Source organism: Cervus elaphus, chromosome 12, assembly GCF_910594005.1.
Source record: "Cervus elaphus chromosome 12, mCerEla1.1, whole genome shotgun sequence".
In the NCBI taxonomy this organism is placed as follows: Eukaryota; Metazoa; Chordata; class Mammalia; order Artiodactyla; family Cervidae; genus Cervus; species Cervus elaphus.
Window position 1 is genome coordinate 21766524 of NC_057826.1, and position 12593 is coordinate 21779116.

At 50.0% G+C, this 12593-nt stretch overlaps 1 protein-coding gene across 3 annotated transcripts in view; it reads left to right on the forward strand.

The window, feature by feature from the left end:
- The window catches only part of ACTN1 (actinin alpha 1), a 97246-nt gene that overhangs the window by 62410 nt on the left and 22243 nt on the right, over nucleotides 1-12593 (forward strand). For all 3 annotated transcript variants that reach the window (XM_043921060.1, XM_043921061.1, XM_043921062.1), the window contains exons 4-8: nucleotides 3261-3347; nucleotides 5177-5264; nucleotides 5778-5856; nucleotides 9290-9371; nucleotides 10618-10703. In XM_043921060.1, the coding sequence (XP_043776995.1) occupies nucleotides 3261-3347; nucleotides 5177-5264; nucleotides 5778-5856; nucleotides 9290-9371; nucleotides 10618-10703 (422 nt within the window). The remainder of the gene's footprint in view (nucleotides 1-3260; nucleotides 3348-5176; nucleotides 5265-5777; nucleotides 5857-9289; nucleotides 9372-10617; nucleotides 10704-12593) is intronic.

Genomic DNA, 12593 nt, shown 5'->3' on the forward strand with positions numbered 1-12593 from the left:
GGGGGATGGGGTGGTGCATGGGCTCTTAACTGAACACAAACCTCTCTCTTTGCCTGTACTCGGCTCCTCTGTTTTCTGGCATGAAACTGCTTCCTTGGTAGGAGTTGAGAATTCAGTAAGCAAACTCCCCAGGGGTTGGGTATTTCTGGAAGAGAAGAGAAGTAAATTGGCAAGACCCAGAGAGGAAGCTGTCTTGTCTTCCTTGGTATTGGGAGGACCCTGAGCTCAAGGCCAGCAGGAAGCTGGGTTATTTAGCCTTTATGCTGGCAAAGACTGAAGGCAGGAGAAGGGGGACGACAGAGAACGAGATGGTTGGATGGCATCACTGACTCAATGGACACGAGTTTGAGCAAGCTCCAGGAGATGGTGAAGGACAGGGAAGCCTGGCATGCTGCAGTCCATGGGGTCACAAAGAGTCGGACACGACTGAGTGACTGAACAACAAATGGGGGTGGGTGGGTACACACACACGCCCCTCCATCCCCCAGGTCAAGAGGGACAGGCGTTGCAGCCTCTACTCCTAGAAAGGCATTACCATCCGGAGTTTTTACTCGATGTTAAAAAAAATTTCTCCTTGATTTGATATGGTGTCCATAAAATTTAATACCTGATTTTTGTCTTCGTCTGTAATTACAAAGATTTTTTCCAAATCATCAAAAAATTGTAATTATGATTTTGAATGGCTGTGCTAATTACCTGATTGTTGAGCACAAGTGTGCCGTGTTCCAGATCTGCGCCCAGTCCTAGAGAGGCCTGAATGCTGTTGTGTTCTCTGCCCATTCACACACCCGTGGTTAGTGTCCTCCATTAATTCATTCATTTAACAGATGTTGATGGAGGGCTTTTTCTGTGCCAGGCACAGTGCTGGGCTCTAAGCAATGCTGTAAAACAGGGAGCTTATGTTCTAGAAGAGGGAGAAAGAAAATACACGTATCAGTTGGAGTAAAGAGGGAGATCCAGGGAGGGCTTGGTGAGAAGATGGAGGGAGGAGACAGGAGGGAGGTGAGGGATATCCCGGGAGAGGGGAGCAACAGGGAGGCCGTGTGACTGCAGGGGTAGGGTCAGGGGTCCCAGAGGCCCCACCAGCCACTGCCTTTGACTCTGAGTGGGGTGGAAGCCTTGTACCTTTTGAGCAGAGGGAGTGACAGGATCTGGGGTTTACTTGGTCACGCCTTGTATTTTGTACCTTCACAGAGTTTCCAGGGTGGGGTCATGATAAGTAACCTGGCAGCAAGTGCCTTTACACACCAACCTTGCTCTACATTTCACACTTCTGGCTAACTGGGGCTAGAGAGAGAATTTTACTCTCAAAAAGTTGAGCAACTTCAAGATGCCTTGCTCCCTGTTGACAAATTATTTCCCCAAGAGGTGTTTCTTTAAAATAACGAATTTATACTTCTAGCCACAGGGTGATAGATAGCCACATGGCTATCTATCGTTATATTGATACCATCATCACCATCATTATCTGTATTTGCTTTGTTCATTTAATAGCTGGGAAAATGATGTATCTCTAATTACAAGTGAGTTTGACATTCTTATAAGCTGGTTGTTTGTATTTCGTGTTTTGTGAAGTGTCTATTCATGTTTTTTGCTGACTCTTGTATTATGAATTTAGACTTTTTTATCTTATCAATTTATGTAAGCACTTTGAATGTTACAGATGCAAAACTGTTGGGAGTCACAAGTGAAAGGGCATTTTAAACATAGCAAACCTTTAGGAGGGGCTTCCCCAGTGGTCCCGTGGTTAAGACCCCACGCTTCCACTGCAGGGAGCCCTGTTCAGGGAACTAAGATCCTGCATTCCATGAGATGTGGCCAAAAAATAAAATAAAAAATATTAAACTTTTAGGAACTGATTCTTGACTGACTGACTCCACTTCCCCCTCAGCACGCTCTGCAGAGTGTGTGACAGCTGTCTTAGTTGTTGAGGAGGATGGTTGCATGCTGCTGCAGCTCCCTGTCTCTCTAACCGAGTTTCTCAAACTTGGGTCATTGCTCTGCTGATGCCTAGAATTCTAGGAGGGGCATTTCAGCCCCCCTCTTAGCAGGAAGAATCACATCCTGTCCCATGCCCAAAGTGGACACTGTTCTTCCTTTGCTGAGAACCCTGGTGCAGGCTCAGCAGGTTTGTCCCCACGCTGCCCCTCCCGCCCCCGAAGCGGCTCTGGGCCAGGCGTCACTGCTCAGCGCCTGTACCTTGTCGGTCATAGAGCAGCATGCAGTTTTGCCCTCTCTTTTGTGGAAGGGGATGAGGTATTAGAGTTAATTTCCTTACAGGAATCCACTCTTGTTTAAACGGTTTGTGGGAAGGAAACCCAAGTGGACATTGGCTCAGGGGATCAGGGGTCCTTGGAAGTTGTCTCTTCTCATGGTCTTTTCGGGTGTCCCCCAAATCTACTGTTGTCGGAAGGGAAAAATGAGATATTCTTTCAATGCCTGAGTCTTAACTGAGAGTAGCTCATCACGGGGCCAGGTTACCGTCTCCTGACCTGGGAACAGGAAAGGTAAGGAGTCTATGTTTGTTACCTTCACAGTCTCCAAGTCTATAAATGACTACATCTTTTAGGCTCCTTAAAGACAGGGCTTTTTTAATCTTTGTCCTGCCTCTAAGTCTGGGACAGGGGAAAAAAAAAAACTTCATAGAATTTATAGCATTTTTAAAAAAACCTAGAAGGTGCCGCTTAGACTAAATTTAGTGGGGTATCTCTTAATTTTGATCTTGAAGCTGCTGTTTGTTTTTTATGAAAAAATACCCAAGTTATGGCATCATGAACTTGATTTGTGAGTTAGTGGATCCTTCTAGTAGCAGTTTATAAACCTTTGTCAGGTTGGTTAATTTCTGTAGTCTGCACTGACTTCCCAGGTAGGTGGATGGCTGTTCTGAGATCTGTGCTTGCCCAGATGTCCTCCACTCATGGAGGCGCCAGGACATTTGCGATGGCATAGAAGTCCTTTTCCTCTTCTCTGTTAGGCTTGTGGACACTGCCCAGGTTTAAGATGCCCCCTTCTCTGTTGCCTTTCCTGTTGTACCCAGTTGAACTGACCACACTCTCTGGGTTCCCCAAGACACCCCCAAATAGACTTCCGTCCTGGGACCTTTGACATGTAATTGTGCTGATTTTTTGACTTCCCTCTAAAAGTGGAGTGTGTGGCCTTTGACCTCCTAAGTGGTGCACAGAGTGACATGAGCACTCGGGAAATGTGACCTTTGTCCCTGCTGAGACCCGTCCTAACATGTCTGGCTGCTGTTTCTGTAGAAATCGTGGATGGGAATGTGAAAATGACCCTGGGCATGATCTGGACCATCATCCTCCGCTTTGCCATCCAGGACATCTCCGTGGAAGGTAGGTCTTCTGCTCTGCTCCATGCTGTCCCCGGGCTTCCACCTCTCCCAGGCCTTCACCATCACATCTTCCTCCCTGATCCGTGAGGCAAGAGGTCCTTCATCACAAGCTGCATCCTGGGCTGCTCCATTGGTGGCATCCTTGCTCTCTTCTAGTCTATAGACAAGTAAAAACTGGAGTGCTGGCCCCTATAGTTAGTTACATTGGCCTCCTCACTTTGGGAAAGCCCAAGATGGCTGTGGGGAAGTGTGTTGGAACCACCCCACCTGGCTCTTGGGTTGTTAAATCCCGAAGAGTAAGGAATAGCAGTCAGGAGAGCCATGAGAGAGACAGGGCCTCCACTTTGCTCCCATAGCACCCTCTGGTGGCCACCTTGCAGATCTGCAAGGGGCCGCAATGGTCTGGGGCCGTGGTCTGTCTAAACTTTGGGTTTTACACTCCCGCAGTTTTTCACCTTTATGTCTGATAGGTGTGTATTTATTTTTCAGTAAATTATATTCCTGTATTTCTATATCCTGGAGAAGGAAATAGCAACCCAATCTGGTATTCTTGCCTGGGTAAATTCCCAAATACAGCAGAGCCTGACAGGGTACAGTTCATGGGGTCGCAAGAGTCAAACATGACTTAGCGACTAAACCCCTCCCACCACCATTGCTATATCAAACACATCAAACCAAATTTTTAAAAATGAGATGGAAGTATTTTTAAAATTCATTTTAATGGCTTAGAAATTAGTTTTTAATGAGAGCAGTGTGGATTAAATTGCTTTGTTATGAGAATCTTGGTTTGATACTTAGTGATACAGCAATGTGAAGGTCTTAAGTTTGGTTTATAGATGCCTGGTATTTAGGGCTGAAGTGACTAAAAAGATACCCACAGTAGTTGCTTAGGGTTCTTGTTAGTGATAATAGATACAAATCTGGTTTTCAAATAGCTTTCTTGATGAGTTTATTCTTTTGGGTAGACTCCTTGTCAGCTCTGAGTAAATTATTGTTTTCAGCTTGTAACTGACAAAGAACTTGAACTAAAAGCGGAAGCATTAGCTTTGAAGATTTTTATTTTAAATCGTTTTCTTGTGCTTTAATTATTATATTATCTTTGCAGAAAGTGTTTAGCGTCATTTTAAAGTCCATTTTGTGAACTGAAACCCACTTTCCTGAGTACCATGAGCTGCTGTTCACAGATGTGAACGCCTGGGGGCAGTGTGGTTTGCGGCCCTCCTGGGGCCCCCTTAGATACCTGCCTTACTTACTGACACCTGTCTGCTTTCCACAGCAGCAGTGTCGATGCATGCGTTAAGTATAAGGAGACCTTGTTTTTTCTTTTTAGATGAACAGTAAATGTGACTAGGAGTCCTAATGCTTTCTTCTTACGTGATTGTGCGGTCCACAGGGCACACGGGCCCTCCCTGTCTGAAGAGTCCTGGATTTCAGATTTCACAGACCAGGCAACCCTTCCTCCCCAAAGTGGCTGCCCGACAGAGGTTGCCGACTTAATTTTGTGTTGTTGCCATTTCTGCATAAAAGGGAGTGAGGGGGAGAGAGTCTGAAAGTTTGAAAGGCCATTTTCTCATTATTTTAATGTATCAGGTGGCCAGTTCTGAAATGATCCCTGGCTTACTTCTCTGTGTCTCAAATAATGTCTCAAACTTTGTCCAGGAAATAGATTTGATGGCCTAGTAGCAGCAGGGTTGAAATCTAGGAGTCTCTGTGTGGACCCCATGTGAAAGAGCATGGACCCTGTGGTCACAGGGTGGCCTTCAGGAACCCACACCCTCCTTCCACCAAGCCAGCCTCTGACCTCTCTGCCTGTCATCCCCTTCCCCACAGAGACTTCGGCGAAGGAAGGGCTTCTCTTGTGGTGTCAGAGAAAGACAGCCCCTTACAAGAACGTCAACATCCAGAACTTCCACATAAGGTGCGTGGCTGGAGGCTGAGGGGCTCTTGCAGAACCTGAGCTGCTTCCCCCAAGGCCCCTGGGGCCCCTGGGCTGGGTCAGTCTCTGCTCTGGATCAGAACACAGAGCCTTGGGGAAGGAGTCGCTTTTCTGGAAAGGGAGCGTCACCCTTCGAGGCCCGCTCCGTCCTGGCTTCTGCCTGATACATCTTGGGTTGATGCTCTTGGAGCCCCCTTAGGAGAGTGTCCAGGGAGTTCCAGCCTGGGTCTCTGAAACAGAGCAGACGGGGGCCCCAGACCTCGGTGGGGGGCTTGGGTGGGACGTGACAACTTGCTGAGCCCCATGGAGCCTTAGCACGGTGCCTGGGATTGTGGCAGGAAGCAGGTTCCTTCCCCTCCTGTGTTCTCCCAACTCCTGCTCCGAGGAGTTGTGGGTTCATCTTTGGAAAAAAGGAGACCCCTGCTTGGCACTTTGCCCTTAGTGCTTGGCCCCACTCACCCTTTGGCCACCCCCCACCACCTCTCCCCTGGGCAGCTGGAAGGACGGCCTCGGCTTCTGTGCCTTGATCCACCGACACCGGCCCGAGCTGATCGACTACGGGAAGCTGCGGAAGGTTGGTGTGCTTGCCTGACCCTCCCACCCCTCCCCCGCCGGCTCCCACCCCGCTGGTCCCCCTGGGGTGTGTGGGGGAAGGGCGGGACTGGGCCCCTTGCTCTGAGAGCCCACAGCCCAGAGTGAGAGCGTGGCAGTCTTCTTAGACCAGCTGAGGAGACGGCCCCTCTGGAAATAAGAGGAAAACACCTTCCATCAGGGCCACTTGAGTTTATATGTGCTTACCGAAATGCCCAACCTGCCAGGAAAAGTATCAAAAGCACCACAGAAATTCTGTTAGGATGCTGAGATACTAAGTGGCATTTCCCTGTTCTGAGATCCTAAGTGGCGTTTCCCCGTTCTGATTTTCTGAGCTTCCCAAGGTGCATGCGTTACTTTTGTAACTTTAGATACTGCATGTCCTTGGTGACCTGTATCCCAGCCTTGTCGGAGACTTGCTGCACAGTCCTGGGCAGGTCCCCGCCAGGGATATGCTTTCCCTCCTGCCCGAAAGTTGGAGGGGATTTTGTTGCCACTTGATTTCATTTGTGCTTTTGGCGTGAAGCTGCTGGGGGATTTTCTTGAGCGCCTGTGTTGAGGAGCAGACCGGGAGGTGGGAGCTGTGTGTCTAGCCTCGTGGTGGTTCTTAGCATCCGGGCTGGTTAAAGGACACTGGCATGACCTTGGAGAGGGCCGTCCGGGACACTCTGGACTCACCACCCTCCTTCTCAGCCCATCCTGGCACGAGAGGCCTCATAGAGCAGGTATCCTGGGAGAGACCACAGTGGTGCCCTCCCCACCCTCCCCACCCCAGTAGATGGTCTGGAGCTCGGGTTGGAATGTCCCCTGTCGGTGCTTGGATCTCTTGACAAAAAAGGCTTCTAGGAATGACTGTTCTGGTATTTGTCTCCTTGACCTTGATACTTGGAGGGTTTGGTGTTCAGCCAAGTCCCCCGCCTTGCCTGTGCCCCCCGTGGCCACGGCAGGCTTGATGTTGCAGGTAGAGGAGCTGCTCTGTGGCATCAGACCTTCTGTTTGGGGGGTGTATTTGTTGGGGGCTGCCGAAAAGGATTTGTGAGGGAGGAAAGGAGTCGGGTGGAGTTTCCCACCCCTTCCAGAAACCCTAAGCTGGGCCTGAAGCTTGAGGCTGGGTCCCCTGCCTGCCTGGAGGGGCCCACCACCTGCCAAAGGAGGGGAGCTGGCTGACTGTCCCTGTGGTAGCTGTTTCCCGGTGTATGTGGACGGGGGCCGGCTTCCCTCTCGGGGGATGGGGATCCCACTCTAATTCAGCCACTTTGCAAAGAAAAAAAAGCAATTCGAGACCCCTCCCACTGCCCCTCACCACCCCAGCTGAAAACTGTGCGGCCAAACCAAACAGGGGCCAAGGTGGGGGAATCCTGGAGATGGAGACTTTTTTAAAGGCATCATCATCATGGTCCTCCCGGCGGTCAGCTGATGCACTGTGGCGACAGGAGTGTGTGTGCCTGGGTCCCTGCGTGGGGGGCTGGGGAGGCAGCACCCAGTTAATGCACAGCTGTTCCCCAGCCCTGTGTAAAGCGGGGCCTGTGCTGACATGGCTCTTCAGTCTCACCCCACACACCCCCGCCCTGACCCCAGGAGCCTCAGCCATTCGGGGAGGGGGAGTCCAGGGGCCTTTGTCTCATCCCCGGCCAGCTCTCTCCCCACCCTCTGTCCTGTCTGTCTTTTCATTTCTCCCGGCTCATTTCTCTGTGTTTCTCTGCGTCTGTCTCTTCTCTTCAATTCAGTAGCAACAGTAATGCTAGAATCCTAGCACAGACCTGTTCCCACTGAACTGTGGACTCTTTCCAGAAAGCACAGAGGTTGCCAGAGGCTCTGGTGCTTGGGAACAGAGGGGAGCCAAGGGCTCTGACCAGGGAGCTCTTCCTTCCCGCACCGGCTCTCGGTGGGCGTGGGGGCCTGGTGGTCCCTGGGAATCCGGCGGGGCAGGGGGGTGTGCACCCAGGGCCTGAGGATGGCCTAAGGCCTTGGACGGATATGACCGCTGCCTCTTGGCAGGGGTTTTTATCATTCTGGAAACTGTCAGAAACTTTCCCAGAAGGACTCCACCTTCTCTATTTTGAGCAGTTTCTTCCTGAAAGTGTCCCAAATGAATGGATGTATCCTTTCGTCCCCTTTGATTCTCACCTTGGCAGATGCAGAAGCTGAGTTGCAGGCTGACAAAGCCAGTTTGCTTTAGGTTAGTCTCAGGAACCCAGAAGAGAGTGGGAGGTCCAGCCAGGAACTCTCTCTACTAAGTTGTGGCTTTTTTCCCACATTATATATATATATTTTTAATTTGGTACAATATACATAATATCAAAAGTACCACTTTTAGAGGGGTGGGAGGGAGGGGATGTTTGTATACATACAGCTGATCCACTTTGCTGTACACAGAAGCTAATATAACATTGTAAAGCAATTATACTCCACATTTTTTTTAAAGTACCACTTGAAGCATTTTTAAGTGTACAGTTCAGTGATATTAAGTATATTCACACCACCACCATCCATCTCCAGAACTCTTCATCTTGCAAAATTGAAATTCTGAAGCCATCACACCATCACTCCCCACTCCTGCTTAATGTTTTTAAGGTTCATCTATGTTGTAGCACACATCAGGATCTCTTCTCTTTTTATCACAGAATAGTATCCCATGTCTATTTATCTGTCCATGAACGTTTGTGTTATTTCCACCTTTTGGCTATTGTGTATAATGCAGTTATGAACATGGATATACAATTATTTGAGTTCCTGCTTTCAGTTCTTTGAGATATAGACCCAGAAGTGGAATTGCTATGTCATATAGTTCCATGTTTAACTTTTGAGGAACTTCCATAGTGTTTTTCCATAGCAGCTGTAGCATTTTACAATCCCAGCAAACAGTGATTTTTCCACCTCCTCACCAGTCCCCGATAAGTTTTCTTGAGAAGGTAGCAGAAGCCAGAATGTAGTCAGAAGACTGTGGCTATTTGAAGGAGTCCCCAGATTTCATGGAATGTGAACACCAAAGGGGCATGAGAGCTCCTAGTCCAACTTTTGAGTAACAGATCGGGAGACTGAGGTTAGGTTATTTGCCACTCCAGCTGGCTGATGGCAGAGCTGAAACCAGAAGTCAAGACTGATGGCTCCCAGGCTAGTGCCCCTCTCTCAGCTTGCATTTCTTAGCAATTCTTTCTTGGGCTGCAGGCTAGTATTCTTCACTCTATTTCTTTGACAAAGAAACTGCAACTTGAGGAGAAAGATGGCATTTTAAGCCCCCTAGCTAGCAAATCCTGGCCATGAGGCCAGACTTCTATACCCTAAGCTGGCCCCCGAGGACTGAACCAGGGAGGGGCCACAGCAGTACCCCCTTGCCCCCCAGTCTTGATGATCATGCAGGGGTGGGGTATCCAGAGACTTCTCGTGCTTCTTACCCACCTCTTCTTCTCCCCTAGGACGACCCGCTGACAAACCTGAACACAGCTTTCGACGTGGCAGAGAAGTACCTGGACATTCCCAAGATGCTGGATGCGGAAGGTGAGAGGCCCTTTCCTCTGAGCCTTTGGCTTTTCTCCCAGCTGCATCCAGTGGCTCAGGAGCTGGGCCTTGGCACTCTGAGGCCAGACGGGAGAAGGCCTGGTTCCTGGGATCTCTTCTGGGGAGCCTGGGGATCACTAGTCTCTCAGGGATTCCACAGACAGACAGATACCTTGAGATCTGGAGGCAGAGGTGGTAGCTGGTGCTGAAAAGGGCATCCTGAGGGTGATGCTCATGTTGGTCTTGGAGTTGGGGTGGTGGGTGTCAGGGTGGAGCACAGTGGTCCTTTGTTGTTTAGGGGAGAGAAAAAAGTTTATTTACATGTGCTTCAGGTACACACATGGGAGCTTGCAGTGATGGGTAATTCAAAGAGATGATTTGTGTTTGAAGTCTATATGCATATCTAACTTCATAGGGGAAAGGGAGGGAGAGAAAGAACACTTAAGGGAATGCTAATGACTTTTTGGAAAGATAAGTGGACCCTTAGGAGAAGAGATGGAAGATACAGTTTGTGACAATGTCTGTCAAGTTGTGGGGCCATTTTCAAATGTGCAAAAGCAGGGAGAATAATGTAAGGAACTTCCATATACCCACCATCCAAATAGAACAATTATTGAGATTTTGTCACATTTTTTTTCTTTTTGTCTTTTTTGTTGAAGTATTTTAAAACAAATCCCAGATGTCATAGCATCGCACTACTACATACTTCAGAATACATACCTTAACAATAGAAATATTTTCATTCTGTTTTTCAATCATAAAATAATTTTCACACCAAACAAATTGACAGTAGTTCTTGGATATATCTGCCATTTGGTTCAAAATCAAATCTCCCCCCCCCAAAAAAAAAATCAAATCTCCCCATTATTTCTCTTTAGTTGGTTTGTTTTGATCAGAGTATGCATGTGGCATTTCATTGTTCTAGTTCTTGTATCTTTTCTAATCTGTAGCATTTCCCTCTTCCCTCCAATGCCTTTGGTTTCTGGCATTGAACTTGTAAACTGGTGACCAGCTGTCCCGAGAACCCATTACTCTGGTTTGTCTTGTTTCCTTTCTCAGGTACCATTTCACTCCTTCTTCTACCTCTTGTGTTCCTGTAAGTGGAAGTTGATGCCAGATGCTGGTTAGATCCAGGCTCAGCATCTTGGCAAGAAGACTTACGGTTCTGAGAGCTGCTTTTCCCATCACATCAGGGAGTGTATCATGTGTTCACCAGCTGGCTTTAACTCCAGCTTTTTCTTGACAGACATCGTCGGAACCGCCCGCCCGGATGAGAAAGCCATCATGACTTACGTGTCCAGCTTCTACCACGCCTTCTCTGGAGCCCAGAAGGTACCTGGGGCCTCTTGCTCCTTCTTTGCCCAGCGCACCTCATGCCTGACCCCAATCCATGCCCTCCCGCCCCTCCTTTCCCCGCCTCTCCTCGGCTACAGGGTCCGGACAGTCTGTCCCTTCAGTAGCGTCAGTCCCCGGTGCCAACGTGGCGTGTCATTCTTGCTCAGTTCCTCTCCCACCCACCCCGCCACCCCACCCCAGCCTCTCTGCTTTCTCTCATCTTCCTCTATCTGCTGTCTCAGAGAACACTGGGAAAGAGCTCACCTTCTGGGACCCAGATGGCAGACTTTAGCAGGAAGGGGGCGGCGTAGGTGAAATTAACCAGGAGGCGCCTGGAAGGCACCGTGGGCAGTAGCCCTCCTTGCCCACCTCTGCTGAAGCTATGGCTTTAGCAGAGCAGCAGGGTGGTCCTTAGGGAGCAGATCTGACAGAGGCACCTCCTGTCTTCACTGACTCGTCCTGCAGCGGTGACACGAAGCCCCTACCTTTCTCCCGCTCACGGCCGTGGTTTAGCCAATCTGTCCACAGCCCCCTTGGGCCTTGCTGCTGCTGCTGCTGCTAAGTCGCTTCAGTTGTGTCCAACTCTGTGCGACCCCATAGACAGCAGCCCACCAGGCTCCTCCGTCCCTGGGATTCTCCAGGCAAGAACACTGGAGTGGGTTGCCATTTCCTTCTCCAATGCATGAAAGTGAAAAGTGAAAGTGAAGTCGCTCAGTCGTGTCTGACTCTTAGCGACCCCGTGGACTGCAGCCTACCAGGCTCCTCTGTCCATGGGATTTTCCAGGCAAGAGTACTGGAGTGGGGTGCCATTGCCTTCTCCGCCCTTGGGCCTTAACACCTTCTATATCTTGCCCGGGCCCCCCATGCGGGGTCAGTACACAACTTCTTTGGGGGGGAGGGAGGGAAAAGGTGGGCAGCTGTGGACCCTGCCAGTGTCCTGACCCAGTTTTTCTCAGGGAGGTCTGAGGTTCAAGTCCAGTGGTGCAGGTTCCGCACTCAAACCTTTGACACTGAAGATCTGAATATTTCTGTTAGCAGGCAGCTGATGCCCCTCCCCTAGACCTCCCTCACAGGCAGGACCCCAGAAGCACAGCATGCAGGTTGCTATGGCCACAAGCAGCAGGCTTGGCCTTATCAGCTCTGGGCCTTGGACCTGCCTCACACTCGGGCAGATTTCCTGTCCTCTGCATGGAGTTTGAGTGACCTGTTTTGAAATGCATGATGGGGTGATGATCCCCCCCATCCCAAGCCTTCCCCGACCCCCCTCCCCTCTTTGCTCTTTTAGCCTGGGTTCTCTCAAACCCCGCCCCCTTTCTCCCGCTAGCATCTATTTTCTCTTCCTGTCCATTCCCTCAGTGTCCGTCTGTCCTGTGCGCGCTCTGTCCGTCTGTCCTGTGTGCCCTCTGCCCACCACGGCTGTTTGGGTTGATTCTGTGCTGTGCCGCCGCCTCCTTTCTCCTCTCAACCTCTTCTCCTTCTCTGTGCAGATGTGTAGGCACGCTAAGGCCGGATGGGAAGGCCATGTGACCTAATGTTTCATGTCGCCTTCTCGGTGCGCAGAAGGTGAGCTCTCCCTTGGCCTCGCCCACTCTCCCAGCGCCCTTCTGCCCACCTCTTCCATCCTCTCGGGATATTCCAGCAGCAGCCCCTTGGAACTGCAGCCCTGGAATGAAAGGAGGGATTAGAAAAGATCCCCCCCACATACAACCCCGAACTCCTGCAGGAAGGCAGGATGCTCTCTGAACTTTGGCCAGGGCACTTAAAGATGCTGGGGAACGCCCACCTCTGGATGGCCTCGGGCATCTCTGTCCCCACACACTGGGCATGATGGGTGCCACAAACAGGAAAGAAGTCTGTGGTCTCAGCTACTTCCCTGGACTGAGTTGA